This window comes from Cynara cardunculus, assembly GCF_001531365.2.
Source record: "Cynara cardunculus var. scolymus isolate 2C chromosome LG 16, CcrdV1, whole genome shotgun sequence".
Taxonomy (NCBI): domain Eukaryota; kingdom Viridiplantae; phylum Streptophyta; class Magnoliopsida; order Asterales; family Asteraceae; genus Cynara; species Cynara cardunculus.
The window spans coordinates 21,794,240-21,812,479 of record NC_037543.1 but is presented as its reverse complement, the minus strand read 5'-3'; the positions used below and the strand labels follow the sequence as shown (position 1 = coordinate 21,812,479).

Here is an 18,240-nt window from a genome sequence, read left to right as displayed (position 1 = left end):
TATGTTTTTTAAGTTTAATATTTAAAGTCCATTAAAGGTCCAAACCGACTAAACCGGTCAGACCAGACCGCCTTTTCGTGGTCTGGTTTGACCGGTCTGGGCACTTGATGTCAAACCGCTCGGTTTGAAAATTTTATAAACCGCCATTACGGTTTGGTTTGTGGTTTAAGGGGTTAAACCGCCCAAACCAGACCGCGAACACCCCTACGTTGTTTATTCAAATCATTCACTCAAACTTAGTATGGCCGTAGAAGAAATTCGAGAACATTTATATTTTAATAAGTTTAACATTTTCAATGGGGATATCAATTCATTGATCCAAATCCTTACATCATAGAAAAGAAAATAGAAGTAGAAACGGAGAATGTCTGCTGCATTTTCAATGATATTGGGTGAATTTCATGTTAGGGCACTCTTATGGAATTGGTGTCGTTACACGATGAGAGATATATAGTTTTTGATACATCTTCTTGTTTGAATCCCATAGTTGTTTTTGTAATTACTATGGATTTTGAGGAAATCAACACTTGTATATGTTCTTTATCTTAATAAGAATGATACACATGTACATACTAAACTCACCTTTTTGTGTAAGTTTTTCTCAATTTCCCTTCTTTGTTTCCATGATCTTTTTGATGCTTACTATGGATTTTGAGAAAATTAACAATCATTTTGGGTTTTCCTCTTTTGGGTGTTTGTTTCATAAATTTCTCATAACCTTTTGACACGGTGGACAACAAAGACGGTTGTAGTCAGGGGAGTCCAAAATGGAATTGGTTCTTGATTTATTGCTCATATTAAAGCTTGTCCTAGCTTCAACAATTTATCTCTATGCCATAAAACTCATATTTATTTTTGTTGAACGAACTATTGTCTAGTTATTGATTCATTCCCAAACAAACTATAGGCTACTTTTATTTTTAGCAAAAGATTGTTGTCACATCTACTAAAAAAATGTATAAATGTGTTGTATAGTTAACTACATAAGCTACATTGTTGCTCAATTTGACGTGAAACTCCTTAGTTTGAGATATGTAAATAGTTTATTGTGTTTTTCATAATATATATTCTTGAAAATAAAGTCAATTAATATTTAATTCGGTGACATACAAACCATTGTGATCGTTGACAAATTGATAAAAAAAGAATCTTAGTTGCTCTATAATCATGTTGTTTTGTAATACATGCACACATTTTGAATCAAAAGATTTGTAATTTTAATGAAGAATCATATTATGTAGATTCGTTTTCGTAGTTTGGTGTTGGTTGATCTTCTTGTTTGATTCAAATTTCTAGAGTTACTGTCCCCACAACATTCTTTTTTAATGAGGATTGAGTAATAGGTCTAGTGATTTCTCATTCTCAACATATATCCAGTTATCCATTATGGATTTCAAAGGGTTAGTTTTGACCTTAAGTGACATATTACACTAACCTAATGGAAAACATATTACAATAGGGATGACAAAAAAAAACCAAAACCGACGGTGAAAACCGAAAATCGAACATTTCGGGTCAGGTTTGGGAACGTCGTAACGGGGCGGGGATTGGGGAAATTTTTGGGGATCTTAATGGGGATGGGGACGATACTAACTGGACCGTCCCGACCCAACCTGATATTATATATATATATATATATATATATATATATATATCATTCAAAACCCAATACCATTGGGCTTACCATTAGACATTAAAAATTTTAAAGCCCAAACCCAAATGGAGTAATGGAATAGTAGGCTTTCAATTAGATAGAAACGGATTTCAATTAGATCCATAAATCCAATTCTGATTTTGAAATCAAGTAGACTAAGATATGTCTTCAGTCTTCACGTCGCTTAGAACTCAAAACTCAGGAAAAAAAAGTCGACCATCCACATACCATAGTCGCTAAAATCTCGATCGACAATCTCTCCTTATTGCTCTCATCGCTCGTGGTCATGGACTCTCAGTCTCACTCGCTCTTAGCTCCGCTCGTGGTCTCTCCTTTGTCACTTTGTTCCTAATTAGTGTTTCTTCCGTCTATGCTTAATGTTTAGATTTGTTCCTATTATGTTTCTTCCCGAACTCTAAGTGAAGATTATTGTTGCTATAAAATATTCTTAATCTTTACATAATGTTCCTATTTACTGTTGGTAACTTGGTATTATTGTTGCTCTAAAATATTTAGAACTTGATGTATGCACCATAGAAGTATGGAGTATAATTTATTACTTATGATACTTGGTAACTTCGTGAATCGTAATGTTAGTTGGATTATGTGTAAACTCTACTTTACTTTTGAGTACATTACGTTTTTCGTCCCCGTGGTTTGTTAAAAATTGCTAATTTTATCCTTGTGGTTTCAAAATTTTGGTTTTCATTTCTATGGTTTGCAATTCATTTCTATTTTAGTCCTTAATTCCAAAGCACTACTTTTAAGTATGAAGGAGTAAAATAGAAATGAATTGTAAACCATAAAGACCAAAAAAGCAATAGATTTTAAATCATATGGACGAAAAAGGTAATGAATTATATAACATATGGATAAAATCAAGTGGATTCGCTCCTATAAGCTAGTTCTCACTTCCGAGCTCCATGAGGACAAAAATAGAAATTTTCAATAAATCACAAGGACTATAAACGTAATTTACTCTTTACTTTTAGATTGCAATTTAAGACATTTTTGTTCATAATTGGGTTGATCATGTATTCATGTTTCGGAAACTTTGATCTTCTTTTGGTTTAATTATGTTTGATCATGTGTATATGGTCAAATTCCACTATTTAATCCTAATTTTGTCATGATTTATTCTCAATTTTTGTTTGAGAAATTTGCGTTTTTTCCGGTCCAGTTTCGGGTAAAACCAATGGGTAACGGTTATTTTTATCCTTAAAGGGTTCACGATAGGGGGATCGGGGAAACCTCGGGGACCCGATGGAGATCCTTGATAATATCCCCGACGGGGTTCAGGACGGTTACGAAGATGGTTATGGTTAATGATTTCGGGGACGGGACCCTAAAAACCGGTCCGAACTCGGCCCATTGCCATTCCTATAGTACAACCTAGGCCTCGAGACCCCTTTGCGCCTAAATGGGTTTGAGCCTTAACAATGTTGATTGTGCCTCAATTAGCTCGGGCAAGTACTCTTGCCTTAGGTGACAAGACCAATTGTCACTTGGGAGTTGTTTGGTAAGCGCTTACCGACAAGAATCAACACTCTCACTTATCTTATGGAGTGACATTCCTTGTCATCAAAATGGATTGATGGTAAGCCTTTATAACCCGATAAGTGCTTAATGGGTAAGAGTCATCACCCTCACTTTTTTTTGAAGTATATAATATTTATATACGGCAAATGCAACAAATAAACTCACACACCCTCCTCACCTATGGTGAGGTTTGAACCCTTGACCTCCTAGGAGGCCAAAGGCTACGATACCGCTAGGCCAAAGGCCCTTTGGAGTCATCACGCTCACTTATCGGGTAAGACTTTCGATTCTTGTCTTCCCTCTTATCGGGTAAGATTCTCGGTTCTTGTTATGTTCACACTCAGTAAGGTAATTGAACCGGTAAACGCCTACCAAGGTAAGTGTTTTGTAAACGGCCCCTTGTCCTGCCTCTAGCTCTTGACAACAATGATCTACGTTGAATCTAGAAGCTTGTTGATGTGCATTTTTGTATCGTCTATAAAGCATAAGGTTGTTGTGATTGCAATCAGTTGGAATATGATGCGGTTGCATGTCTTCCCATTTTTGACTCGAAGTTTTTGCTTTAAGCATACCTCTGACTTCTTAACTAACATTGCATTCTGATTTATGTGTCAGGTAATTGTAACATCTACAAATGTTGTATAGTGAGGCCTTTATTACATGTGAAAATTAACATACCAACATGCCGAAAGGACCTAACAACTTTTAATTAATTGCTATTGCATGCCACATTTTTTTATCTACTGTATGTGTGCTTGTGTGTATATATATATATATATTATCTACAATATGTGTGCTACATTCTTTTATCTACAATATGTGTTTCCAAGGTGCCTAAAAGTATTCTTACCAGGCTAGATCAGAAATTCAAAAAGAGTTGTAACTATATGATTCTCCCAATGTTATGGGAAATGAGGATATTAGATTTCCTTTTGATCATAATTTCATGAAACTGTTAGAAGATGTAGAAGTTGGTAAAAAACCATGTTGATGAGAGACAAGTATTTCCAAAAAAATATGGGTAGTTGATATTTTAACTTAAAGATATTTTACTATATGAAATTGTGTAATAATAATGCCAGATCGAGCAACATCACACCTCATAAGAGAATTTTCCCAATCCCTACGACAATTAGGTTTGTTATTTTGTAGTCGTGAGGCCTTCCAGTTCTAGCATACAAATGTTCAGGGCAGGTCATGCCCTGTGCGAAAATAATAAAAAAATGCCCCTAAGCCTTTTTTAAGCCAATGGAACAACGAAACATGCGATTTTTTAAAGAGTTTAGAACTTATTTAAACTGTGTCTCATCCCAATGTTGATTTTTATTAATTATAATAAAAAAAAATACAATGGGGAGGGGGGGACATAAAAACCAAAACCCCGAATACGAAATATAGAATGATAAAAAGGACAAATCCTAGATTAACATCGTGCTTCCTTCTTTTCCAGTTTTCCCTTTTCCAAATTCAAAATATCAAAATAGAAACTTTATTTCAATATATGAGACTTAAAAAAGAAGGAAAACTATAATTAGTTTTTAACTAAAATAGTAAATTACATCCAAATTATTGTCATAGTAAGCAAAAAGTAAAACTCAAAAGTTACAGGTCTAATGACTAAAGGCTAAGGGCCTATCTGTTAGCAGCTTAATAAGCTTAATGGAACTGCCAGCTTATTCGTTCAACTATGCATGACTGTTTTGTAGTGGCTTAATGATATAGAAAGTCACTTATCCAGTAAGCTTCTTGAGGGAGCTTTATATAGAAAGCCAAGTTTTTTTTTCCAAACATGTTCCTTCCAACTGAAAAAACGCTCCTTACATCTACGAAAAAACTCTCACAAACAAAAACTTTTCCAAGTTATACAAACAGATTAATTCATACAGACAACTTTAGCCATATAGAACTTAATAAAAAAACCAATCAAACGGCCCCTAAATCTAATGTAGTAATGCCAAACCTCAAAGTAAACAAAAGTCAAAAGAACAATAATAAATTGTAAAATTCATAATCTATGTTACTGTGCATTGCAAAGAACAAGTGTCCAATAATTAAGACAATATCACAATATGTTGTTAATGTTGTGCAGTGTGCTCCATTTATGTTGATACAGTGATGTGCTCATGTGCATTGAAAATTTCAATTATATGATATTTCAGTATGCAAGAGGAAGACTCATTATCAAAATGACAAAAGCCCCTTAGCCTTAGCCTAGTAGGTCAGTAACCCACACGACGACATGACCCAACTTTATAATAATCAGTTAGAAATTTAGATTTTTTTTGCAAAAAGATTTAAAGATCCATAAATCATAATATGATCACACAACAACTCGGTAAGTTCAATCAACAGTAGAAATCAGTCATTCGAGATTTACATCTTTGATTTCTTGAAGCTAATTTCATGACCGTTAATCGGCTGGAAGGAGAACTCCATGCCTTGAAAATCAAAATAGTAGAACTTTGAAGAACAAGAAATTAGATTTGAGTTGTTGGAATGATGGGGTTAATTGGTTCACGATGTGCATTCAGTATTCATCACTAATAGGTCTTGGGCCTGTTTTTATAGTTAAAGCTCATTTGTCCAATACCCAAATTATTACACCCAAAACTAGTAATAGATGACAACTTGATGCCCCTTTAGACTTTGATTTCCTATACAGCCGCACGGGCTGCACGTGATCAGGGCCGACCCTCCAAATGTTATAACAATAGGGTCCTTGCTAATTTTTATTAGTTATGTTAGGAGTAATCATGGAAATTTGGGTGCCTGATCCACTTGGACTAACGAAGGTGTGTCATTTTGGTCACCACTATCAATCTGGCAATAACAAGTATCATGGACACCGTCTTTCTGTTCAAGTGACCAAGAAACAATACTGCAACTCAATGATTGAAAGTTACCGACTGAGATTATTTCATTAGTTTTGGGATGTGATATGGTTTGATGGGAGATATGAACAAGAAGCTTCCAGCTCTGTTCTATTTTTTACTCTATTTATACGAGATCATATGAAAAATGTAACCATGTTTTTATGTGGTGCTAATGATTTAATAACTATTTTTGTAGCTTCAGTTCCTTTTCCAAATATTTTTACCAATACGCTTGGTCGGGAGGGAGGGACCACATGGCTCCTCTCTTCTCGAGAATCCATACATCCTTTATTAGTGTATGGACAAATATGATCTACGAAATTGGTTAAGGAAGCCTTTCTGATGTTATGCCTCTAGGAATTTTTAGTACTTCCAACTTCATGATTGCATTCCAGGCTAAGCACAACATTCTTATGCATCCAATGTCTGCGTCGAGTTAATAGTTCTACGAACGAATGGATTGGATCAATTTTCCATATATAGAAAGAAATAGAATGATATCGAATAAGTAATTTAAGTTCTCCAATTGAACATATTAACCTTGCATTTATATACCACATAGAACCATAAAACTAACGTCGAGAGCGACGGAAAATAGAAGAAAACATGAAATAGGATTTCCATTTTGTGTTCTCGGCTTCAAAATCGATATGTTTTGTGCAGCAACATGTGCGGATACATAACTGTATAATAAACAAAACATGTCGATCCTTTTATTTATTTATTGTTTACTTTCTTTTTAATTTGTTTATCTTTTTAAGGAGGGAATGTCTTGAAAGCAAAAGAGATGAGAAAACTGGATTTTTGAAGAAGTTCAAAGTTAGCAGAACCAAGAACTTTTGTAATAGAAAAAGAAGGGCTCGGGGAGATGACGGATGATGGGTTCCCTCCGCCAACCAGGTTGATGAATTTTGTCTCGCAGGAACAGGTAAATCATCATCCTTTCTCCAATTCAATTTTCTACATTTTCTCAAGACGTCATTCCTTGCTTTTGTTATTGTTGGTGTTTATTGTATTGCATGATGATACTTCTGTTTGCTCGTTCATTCAGCTACTGTGTTTGAGGGCTTGGTTTATCAGTTTGGAATTGGCAACCAAGGCTCGTTTCTTCAACCGAGTTTGGTCCAATTCCAGTACCAAAATTACCCTAATAAAATGTTTGTAACTTATGGTTTTGGTACTTGTTTAACAGTTGGACGAAGCCAAGAAAACTCGAGGACCTAGAGTAGAGGACGGAACTGCCCACAGAGATCGCCCCCTTTTTGAGGTTTTCCCTTCAGCCATATATAAAAAATTCATTGATTATTTGATCTCTATGTTGCTTTTACTTGATTGCTTCCACTAAATCCCTTCACTTTTATGTAAAGACAATACTCCATGTCTACCTTTTCCACGGTAGTGACAAAAAAAATGCGGTACTTTCTTTGGATATGAAAAATCATTACTTTGAACAAGTCATGCTGCAATGCTGTAACAACTTAAGACAACCGTTTGGGTCTTTCCCTCACCCTCTCCCCCTCTTCACCTCTATATGCAGTATATATCATGCCTCCGATTAATTGGTGTCAACCATAAATACTTAGGCCTTTCAATTTGTTGCCATCCAGAGGTTCCCGATTACCATGCTTTCTACAAATGTGAATGACCTCAGGATTTGTATGGAAGCTTGGTTTATAAAATTCTACACGATGCCTACTGATTTTCTCTAATTGGCTGTCCATGAGTGTCCCAGAAAAACAGATGTAATAGCTCTTGGGGCCATCATGTGCAAAATTAAACAGAGAGATTGGAATGGCTCTTAGGGTTGAAAAGGGGGGACGGAACCCAAGGAGAAACTTCATTGAAAACAAAAACAATTTACACAGAGGTTCCAGATTACCATGCAGTTAGGCCTTTCAATCTGTTGCCATTCCCAATTATCATGTGTTCTACATATTGGAATGACCCCAGAATTTGTATGGAAGCTTGGTTTATGAAATTCTACATGATGCCTACTGGTTTTCTCTAATTGGCTGTTAACAAGTGTCCCAGAAAAACAGATGGAGTAGCTCTTGTGGCCATCGTGTGTGAAAATAAACATAGAGATTGGAATTTTCTGTGTCTTATATAATGTATAGCCATGCCGTCTATATACAAGGATTTCAACCACAAAACTAATTTACAGGGGTTTATTCTTGGCAATGAATTGTAATCGGAGAGAATCTTTTCTAATTGCAAGATATCAGCGATTTAATTCTTTCTAATTGCAAGATATCAGGGATTCTTATCAGTTTCACTTGTGTGACGAGTGACATGGGCAAAGAAATCTACTACTCTCAAATCATCAGAAGAAGTAGGCGATGGAAAGAAATTCATATGGGGAGCTGAAAGTTTTAGAATGTGTAATGACATTTTATTGATGAGATGGATTGCAACTAGTACAAATTGTACCCAATAACGGGAGGAAAATTAGCTTGGAATTTAATGGCCCTTGCAACCTCAAGGAGGTGCTTGTTATCACCATAGGTGTTAAAAGCGTGCTTGAGGCACATAAGGCTCAAGGTCTTCGTGATTTTTGAAGTCGAGGCTAGGCGTATTCACGAAGCTCACTAAGGCGTTGTGCCTTGGCTGAGGCCTATTGTGGGCCTAGGCGCGCCTTATACCTAGTCAAACCTTAATATTCAATAAGTTTTCTCATCTCCTAGACTTCTTAAGAAAAGAGTTACTAAATAGATGATATAAGTCAAACCCTAATATTAAATACCTAGTCCTTAGAACTTCTCCACTCATGCTTTAAACCCTTCTCTCTTCTGCCTCTATCAAAGTATGGCTTGTTGCTGCATTGGAGGTTTGTACTTGCTATGTATTTGAGTTGTGTGTAACAGTGCGTGTGTGTGTGTATATATATATTGATAAGATCCGCCTCACATTCCTCAATTCTCTCATTTTGCTGTGTTATATATTAGCAGAAAGATTGATGAATCACATCATGCTATAGAGGGAAATCTTGTTTTAAAGTGTGATTAATAATTGTGGCCCCATTAGCAATTCTTATCATCTTAATTTTCTATCTGAATTGTAGTGCTTGAGAGTTACTTTAACTCCACACTATGTTTCTTTTGTTAGAAAATCAAGTTTGATTATTTCTACCAAGCAAATGATTAGTTTATCACAATCCAAGTCAAATTATATGAAGGGGATTTCCTATGTGATAACATTTAATTGAAAAAATAATCAAAAGTCACAAAAGGTTATTCTTCTATTCTATGCTCCTTATCAATGATCAAGAAGCCCTTATGAACATAACTGTGGAAGGCTTTATGTGTGATGGAAAATGATGTTTACATGCCATTAGAAGCGTCCAAGTGGCTCTAGAGTGATCATCATAGCAATGAGAAAGTACCTATGCTCTCTAAGAGTAGTATGCCTTTATGGCCTTATACATCTACATGGATTAGGTCAGAACTTTCTGCAGAATAAGAATGACTTGCAGGAAAAGACACAGATGATTGTCTAAGTAAGGGACAAACATCACAACTTTCAAGATTATGATTATTTAGAACATGAAAAGCATCTTTGATACTTTATTTTTTTAAGAAGAAAGACGACTATGTCTTAGCCTATCAGGCCACAAGAAACATTACTAGAACAGGATATGATCATAGGTATTCTGTTGCCAACCTTGGCATGATCCTTTTAGAAGATAGACTGCCTCAAAGAGAATTCCATAAGCCATTACCCTCTTTTATTTGAGCCTGAAAATACTAGTTTGAGAAATTTGAAAATGACAAGGTATTTATGCGTGGAGTTTACATATGGAGTTAATGGCTAATTGATGGTTAATGTACAACTGGACAATGCGCTTCATTGATTTCATGACCGTTAGGAAAGATGGCAGATAGAAGGCTTGGATGGTTTATATAAATGTGATGAAGAAGACCAAGTGTTGATGAGATGGTTGGTAGCACCATTGTCTACAACCCAGGCTTGAGATCGACATACAAATGTATGTAAACGGACTCGAGCTTACATGCACCATGGGAATTTTAACGTAGTCATTGACTGATTTATTTGAATTTGCATCTGAGTTTGCTTTAAATCCTTTCTTGTAAAGCTATCAATCTCTTTGAACACCGAAGAAAGGAAGAACCACACTATACATGGGTGGAATTAGTGAAAATAGGTTTGGATAATCGTTATTCAGAATATAGAGTAGGTATTAGATATGAAAAAGGAACACTGTTTGTGTTGCAGAACCACTTGGTTACCTCAATATGGTTGTTGATGGGTATCAATTTAAAACTCCAACTAGTTTAAGAGAAAATGCTCTATTGTTGCTTATATCAACATAGAAAACTACTTTGTGTAACTTGTTTCAATCGTGGTTTTCATACTATAGTTAATGCTATCAAAATTATGCAGTTATGCTATACAATTTCTGTGACCTTTTAGAGACTTCTCTATGGATATTTTTGCATTAGGTTGTAATCTTTTCAAGCTTGCCATTTTAATTCACAGATCATTGATTTTACTTGTTTAAATCATTTGGTGCAGATATTAAAGGAAAATAAGGACAAAAAAGATGCAGAGTTCAACGAACGCTTCAAGCATAGTGAGTGTCATTTTTTGTTAGATATTGTAAAGAGTAAATTACGTTTTTAGTCCCAGTGGTTTGTTGAAAATTTCTATTTTCGTCCTTATGGTTTTGAATTACAATTTTCATCCTTATTGTTTATAATTCATTACCCTTTTCATACTTGTGATTTAAAATTTATTGCTTTTTTCCTCCCTATGGTTTACAATTCATTTCTTTTTTAGTCCTTCATACTTAAAAATAGTGTTTTGGACTTGGGGACAAAAATAGAAATGAATTGCAAACCATAGGGATGAAAACCAAAATTTTAGAACCACAGGGACGAAATCCACAATTTTTAACAAACCATAGGGACGAAAAACGTAATTTACTCTATTGTAAATTAGGGGTTTACTTTCTGATGTAGTCCCTTATTGTCCTCTAAATTTAAAATTTCTTCTTTGAGATCGAATTTGGGATGCAAAAAGGGAATCACTAAATCAATCTCAATCACATCAAGTAGTAGGTATGAGAGCGTTGATGTTGATCCCTAGAGGCAAATGATTGATTTATCCATTCAAAGCAATTTACGTGTTAAATCAAAGCATTAAACTAAGAAATAAAAAAATCTAAAAAAATTACTAATCTATTTGGAACAAAAAAAAATGATCAAATTGGATGAAAAATGAAAAAATTCTGATCCAAAAATATTTAGCACACCCCAAGATGAGTGCTACTTCCTCGGAGCCTGTGGTAGCACAACCGAGATAACAATATATGTTACATTATTACAATGAAGAAAATTAGACTCGTCTGTGCGACACAGAAAAAATTAGGTTTGGCCCCCGGGGTTAGAAGGCTTATGTTCCGCCCATGCTCAAATCGTCGTTGTCTTGATTGTGCTACCACATGCTCCAAGGAAGTAGCACTCATCTTGGGGTGATTCAAAGTTGTAACATATTAAAAATCTTAAACAAGAAAAAATTATGAACTCAAACATTGTTCATCAAAATAGAACTCGTTGAGCTTTTGCAGTTTTGAAGTCTGTCTTACACAATATCCTTTAAACTAATCTTTTCAGCAATTGGTCTTTCGATAAGTCAAACTGCCATTCAAACACTAATCATATTTTTCTAAAGACATTGTTAAATGACAGCTAATAATCTAAGCAGTAAAATTATATTAAAAATGACTAATCTAAATGACCAAGTCACTAACACATAAATGGTATCTAAAATCACTGTAAAATCTAAATCAACCTTAAACCCTTGATGACAAAAAAATCTAAAGAAGCCTTAATAAAATTTAAGAATAAAAAATGAACAATAGTTGATAAATCAAATATTTTGACATTTTAAATGTTATTTTTATATTCTTGTGAAATTGTTGTGAATAGAAATCCAGTTAGTCTTTTTAGGTTCACATTGGTAAATTATAATATTTAGAGAAAGGCAAAAAAATTACGCTCTTTTTTAACACAAGTGACTAAAATATGAACTTTAAAACGTTTAATGAAACAATGATAATAAAAAACTAAACTATGAAGTTCAAGGGAAAAAGTTGACTTTTCATAAGGTTTCGTTGAATACCCAAAACGAATTTTGGTCGTCTTCTTGACCCATCCCTGTGAATGCAACCAACTTCCATAGATAAATTTTAGAGCTTTAAGTTCTTGTGTTTTTGTATAACTTTACTCTTCTTGTTCGTTGCTCTTTCTAAACCATCCATAACATGCGGCAGCGCAAAGAAGCTAGAAGGCTGGACTTGGAGGGTGCAAGAGCCAAGTTAAAATGCATTTGCATACAAAATTAAGCCTACTAAACAGACAAATGAACAGAACCCCTATTGTGATCCTCCCTAGGTTTGATTGCGCGATCCTTTGATTACGGCCCGATGAAATATGATTCTTCCAAATAACTTATAAAACCCAAACCTCTATTAAAATTTTCAAAAAATATTATGATTTTTGAAATTAGAATTCTTAAAAATCTTCTGCAACAAGTTATTAGATTTGTTGCTAAAATATCGGTATTAAACCCAAAAGTCCTGGCAAATGGCTTGTGGCCCAAAGAAACGAAATAATTGGTTTTTTATAAACAAAATTACGTCATATGTGTATATATCTAGGGGTAAAGCATTGTTCCGGTGCGGGCCGCAAGATTGGTACCAAATTAAGGCAAACTTTGAATACTAGATATTACCTCAAAATAACAAGGGCCAAAGTCGGCCAGTGAGACAATGGGGGATAAGCTTCATCATCGAGAGGGAAACAACCTGGATCACCGGCTAAGGCCCCTAAATGACCGCTCAGTGATAAAAGTCTGAGAGTCCTGCTCGAGCAGGAGGAGCATCCAATCCGTACCTAGGTAGAGGAGGCAAGGGTGCAGAGACAACCAAGAGGTTTGCCTAGAAGCAGCCACCTTTGAAAGAATGTGTAATAGGTCACTGATCGAACGCAAGACCTTTCCACTTCTTGCCAATTAAAATTGCCATTAAAATGATGAAATTAGTCATTTCGAAAAGCAATTGTATCAAAATGATATAGTTTCGGAATTCTAATTCCCATATGCTAACATAATCTAGGAATAATTTTCCATTATGTATCAAAACCACTTGTGTATCCCCTTGGTTATCTACTTAATTCCTTCATAGACAACTAAGCAGCAGAAGGTTCCATTTAGCTCCGCCAATGCCTTCTAGAACATTGAGCCAGGTGATTTGCTGCAGCATAATCTGTTTACAAACATGCTTGACATGACGAAACTAGGCATCAATGTTTAATATTATGCCCAATACAAATGGTATTATTGTTGAGTTAGTTATGCATTACTACTTTCAGTCTCTCTAGTGGCCTTACTTCAATCCCTGATTTCTTTGTGATTGTAGTTGTTCTTGCTTCTTACTGGATATATTAGTAGTGTATACCCTGTATCAGATTCCTAGATTCACCACTGAGCATGTGTATAAATAAATAGTCATGTTCTATGTAAAGGCTGAGTGGGATAACAATTTTGTTTATTTGCTGAATCTTAAAAGTGTGCAGAATTTGAAAAGATAGTTGAATAGTTCATTGTTTGTTTTTATAATTTATTACTGCAGGACCTCCAAAAGCGTTGGATGAAGATGAGACTGAGTTCCTTGATAAGCTGGAGCTGGTAATTTTGTTTTTGATATTAAATTTGAGTTTATTTGATTATTAATTCAGTCTACACTCACCCCAGCTAGTTTGGTGTAAAGGTTTCATTGTTGTTGCTAGTTGAGGGAGTCATTGTCTTTTTGCTGTTTACTGTTGGAATGACTGTTGTCAGATACTATGAAAGTTACCAACCTTCATGCAAAATTTTCTGTGCATCACCACAACATTTTTATCCAGCGTTGGGGTCTTGAGTTTGCTAGAAATGTTTCACATGATCCTGATATAGCTGACTAGTTGACTATTCAAAGTGTTATCATTCCAAGTGCGTGTAATCTATTTGTTAGTCAAATGATGTTATTTGCTCGATTTTATGTGTTATTGGCTCGAAGGGTTGTTTATCTTTGATGGAATGCTGCAAAACTTTTCTAGTATATGTTATGTCAATCCTTTCATACACCCTCATATGTTATCCCGTGCCAGCTTTAAACACACAGCCACATCCAACCAAACACTAGAACATCTAGTTCATATAGTTGTTCATTCTCATGTTACATTTTTGGAGTTTATTTAATTTGAGTCGATTACCTGTGTTTTTTACTGTCTGCGGGCAAACTATTGTTTGTATGATTGGGTATGCTCGACTGCCTTACTATGATTACCACTATCATTGTTTATTCTGTTTGGAAAATGAAATTTGTGTGGGTTCTAAATGGTTCCAAAACAAACTCATTCTTGTCATGTTCAGTTATCTTTTTTTCCTTCAGATTGAATTATTTTCTGAAAATTCATTCATTTGTCTAGTCAAGGAGAGAATATGAGCAGCAATTGGCAGATGATGAAGCCCAACAACTGCGGAGTTTTCAAGTAAGTTAACAATATGTTCTTTTACACAATCTTTGCTTTTAAGTGTGGCGTAGCCTTTCATGCATTATGTTGGACTTTCTTTAAGCAAACTCAGAGGGTGTTAAGTTGCTTAGGAAAGCATAGATATTATTTGAGTTAACTAAGCCTGCCAAGAAGGGGAGTTTAGAAAAATTGAGTAGGGCATGCTTCTTAATTTTAATGACAGAAACCCTCGCAAAGGAGAGCATATGCTTTTCGTGTGAGCTTTTTGGATGGAAGTTCGCTTTTTTTTATTTATAATTTCAACGGTGTTATGAAGTTAAGATTTGATTCTTTATCCATTGTATTTTTGTCACTTATGATCCTGGTTCTTCCCCTGCTATTATGATTTGCACATTTTGAATATTTGTTTGTTGCTGTGGTCTTCCATCAGTAGTGGATCATTGGCATCAAAGAAGTTCATTCTACTGTTTTTTTGGAAGGAAGATATATTAAAAAAGAAAGAAATGGACCTTCTGTTGATGATCGTTCCTAGAAATGTATCATCTAGTCTACTAAAGCTAGGTTTATCTCCTCCAAAGACTCCTTTTTTTTCTTTTTACTCAGATGTGAAGTATGGTTGGCAGTTGCCATCAAGTGTCTTTCTTGATCTTGTTTTGTTAGGACAAGTTAAAATGCACTGTGCCTTTTAGAATTGTTATTCTTTACCAAACCATTTTGTTATGCATTAATGAAGGAAGCAGTGGCTGCACAATCTGCTGTTCTACATGAGCTAAAGGAAACGCCCGTGGTTCCTAAATTTGAGGTTAGATTTGGTTGATACATTCCTGTATGAGGTAGCAGTTTGTTGGATAATTTTATTTTATGCATTTGGTTTGTAGGAACAAGCATCACACAGGGAGAAGAGGACACAGAGACGGTCATTAGGAGTAGTTATAAAAGTGAAGAAAGCAAGGAGGAACTCTGAAGAATTTGAAGGTGTCTCGAGAAGAAACAATACTGCTACTGACACAGAGAGACCCTCAGGGTTGGATATCCACAATGTTGCTACTGGAGGCCTTGTTTCATACAGTGACGAAAGCGATGGTTAGATATATATAGATATAGATATAGATGTCAACTTTTAATGGCTTTTGGTTTCACTGAAAATTCCAGATGCGTTTCAAATTGAAAATATTCCAAGACAAACACCACCACCTTTCATTGACAATATTTATTCTCTTTACAACCTTGTTGATCTGTCGGTGAAAGAAGAAAATTGCTTATTGCAGTTTTTGAATCAAAATGGAAAACTGCATCCACTTCTTGCTGCAAAAGATAAAGTAGTCGAAACTCTCTCCCTGTATCACATTGCTGATGGAATGATGAGTGAAGCCTATCTTGTGATCTGTAACTCGCCCTTGCGGGGTATACATTCAGATATATCCTCACTACCAATCTACGTGTGTTGTGATGTATCATCACAACACTTGAATAACAAACAATTACAAAAATTGAGTAATTCAACAACCATCATTTTTACCATTAAGACATCTAACTAAATATTATAGTGATAACATGGATTCCAAGGTTGCATATAATTGCAGTCAGTTTTGGATCATTTACCATCCTTCATCTTGTGTATAGCAACTGTCAGCCCAGATGGAATATGGGTGATCATAACAGCATTATTGGTAGTATTTGCATGCTGACCACCAAATCTATAAATGTCAATTTCCTCAATTGAACGTCTACCTGCAAAACAACACTTTGATAGTGTTGTTTTTAAGAGGTGCAAAGTCTGAAGTTTTATTTCACTTATGATTGATAAGAGATGATGTTGAAGTCTGAAATTTGAATTAATAAGACTGTTTGTTTTTATAAACTGATAAATATCTGAATTTTTATAAATTGTCTTTTACTCATTAGAAAAGTATAATGTTGAATTTATAGATGGATTTATATAATTTCTCATATTTTATCATCATTATTACGAAATTTACATTTAAATTACATAATCAGCATTCATTTAAAAAAATATATGTCATTAAGGTATTTAACACATTTAAATCCTATTAAAATACATCATTGAGAGAGGTGGGATCGATTTGATAAGGATCGATTGCGAGAAATGGTCGATTAAAGTTAATCGATTGAGAAACATCGTTGTTGAAAGTTTGGAGAACAATAAGAGACAAATAAGAGGTTGGTTTACCTCTTACCAGATAAGAGGACAATAAGACACAAGTGCCTCTAAAAAATTGGAAACACCAAACGGGATGAATGACGCCATCTCTTAAAGAATCAGACATAAGAGACTAATAAAAGCTTTTTCTTTAAAAGACAAACAAGGTCTTTGATTTCAAACTTTCACTATTTTCTACAACAACATACAGATTAGGATGAAAGAGATGCATCCACATGATGGATGAACACAAATAAACTGATAAGTAGATGACTTGAAATACCAATCATACAAGTACATCTTTGGTTTGTAGTAAAAACCCTACTTTAAGAAATTTTCATTTTCTTTTAGAGAAGACAATAACGAGATAAGAAATTAAACAACTGTCATTATAGCATTAGCAGCCCTAATACAAAATATAATCAAGAAAAATTGTCCAGTATTATGAAGAATTAAAACCCCTTTATATATATACACATTAGAAACATCACCTACTTATATAACCATGAAGATTAAAGTAAACGAATAGACAAAGCTAAACTATGATTCATACTCTTAAGTTGAAGCCTAGACATAAATCATGTCCAACTTGTCACGTGCCTTTAACTTGTTATTCTTTTTGGAAAGATGACTTCATCTCTAACAAATTACCTTATGATCTTCAAAGCGACTTTCTCAATACATAGGTAGGTTGATCTCCTAAATGGACCCAAATCGTCTTGATAGCTTGTTGTTTACAAGGAGTATCAACTACCTTCTCATGAACAAAGTAGCAATATACCTTTGTGCATTCATGAAATTAATACATAGTAAGAAGCATCCTTGCTATTACATTACGTCTCCATTAATCCATCCATAAATTCCTTGATTCCGGTGTCAAATGTTGTATCAATACGAACTCACATATTAATTTATTGTTCTAATGTAAATTAAAACATTAAGAAATGTCTGTTTTCATTTATATGGAATGTCTTCCCCTTAGAACGAATTTCTTTTGGTGAGAATGTACATTTATTTACCTATTGATATTCACTATGATTGAAATTTTATTCATGCAAGTGAAAGTGATTGAATGTATGTAAAAGGTCGTGAATGTGGTTGAAAGTGAAGATAAATGTAAAGATTAATGTAGTTTGAAGATATATGAAGTAATGAATGCCTGATTTTTTGTGAGCTATCAATTGAAGGCGGTTGAAATTCCTTATTTTTTTAGCCGTTAGATTAAAAAATTAACTTATTAAAATCCTCATAAATATTGTCTTATCATCATACAATTCCAAGCAGGACGGACCTATAGGATGGGGACCAGGTTCCATGCACCTGTTGTAACACCCCAACTTTTTTTCTTTATTCCCTGTTTAGTGCACGTGAGGAAATATTCCGTCTTGTAAGTGATGTATGTGTTTTTTATATTAGAAATTTATAAACATATTTCTTTTACTATTATTAGGTCCTTTCTAAAGAAAAGATAATTAAAAA

The 18,240-nt window shown here is 34.5% G+C and overlaps 1 protein-coding gene across 1 annotated transcript in view; it reads left to right on the top strand.

Annotated features, from left to right (window-relative positions):
- The window catches only part of LOC112499648 (protein FAM192A), a 17,993-nt gene extending 2,186 nt beyond the window's left edge, over positions 1–15,807 (top strand). The window contains exons 2-8 of the mRNA XM_025102959.1: positions 6,828–6,994; positions 7,259–7,333; positions 10,600–10,657; positions 13,718–13,773; positions 14,556–14,618; positions 15,334–15,402; positions 15,479–15,807. Coding sequence (XP_024958727.1) covers positions 6,935–6,994; positions 7,259–7,333; positions 10,600–10,657; positions 13,718–13,773; positions 14,556–14,618; positions 15,334–15,402; positions 15,479–15,688 — 591 coding nt within the window. The 5' untranslated portion in view covers positions 6,828–6,934 and the 3' untranslated portion in view covers positions 15,689–15,807. The remainder of the gene's footprint in view (positions 1–6,827; positions 6,995–7,258; positions 7,334–10,599; positions 10,658–13,717; positions 13,774–14,555; positions 14,619–15,333; positions 15,403–15,478) is intronic.
- The last annotated feature ends 2,433 nt before the right edge of the window (positions 15,808–18,240 follow it).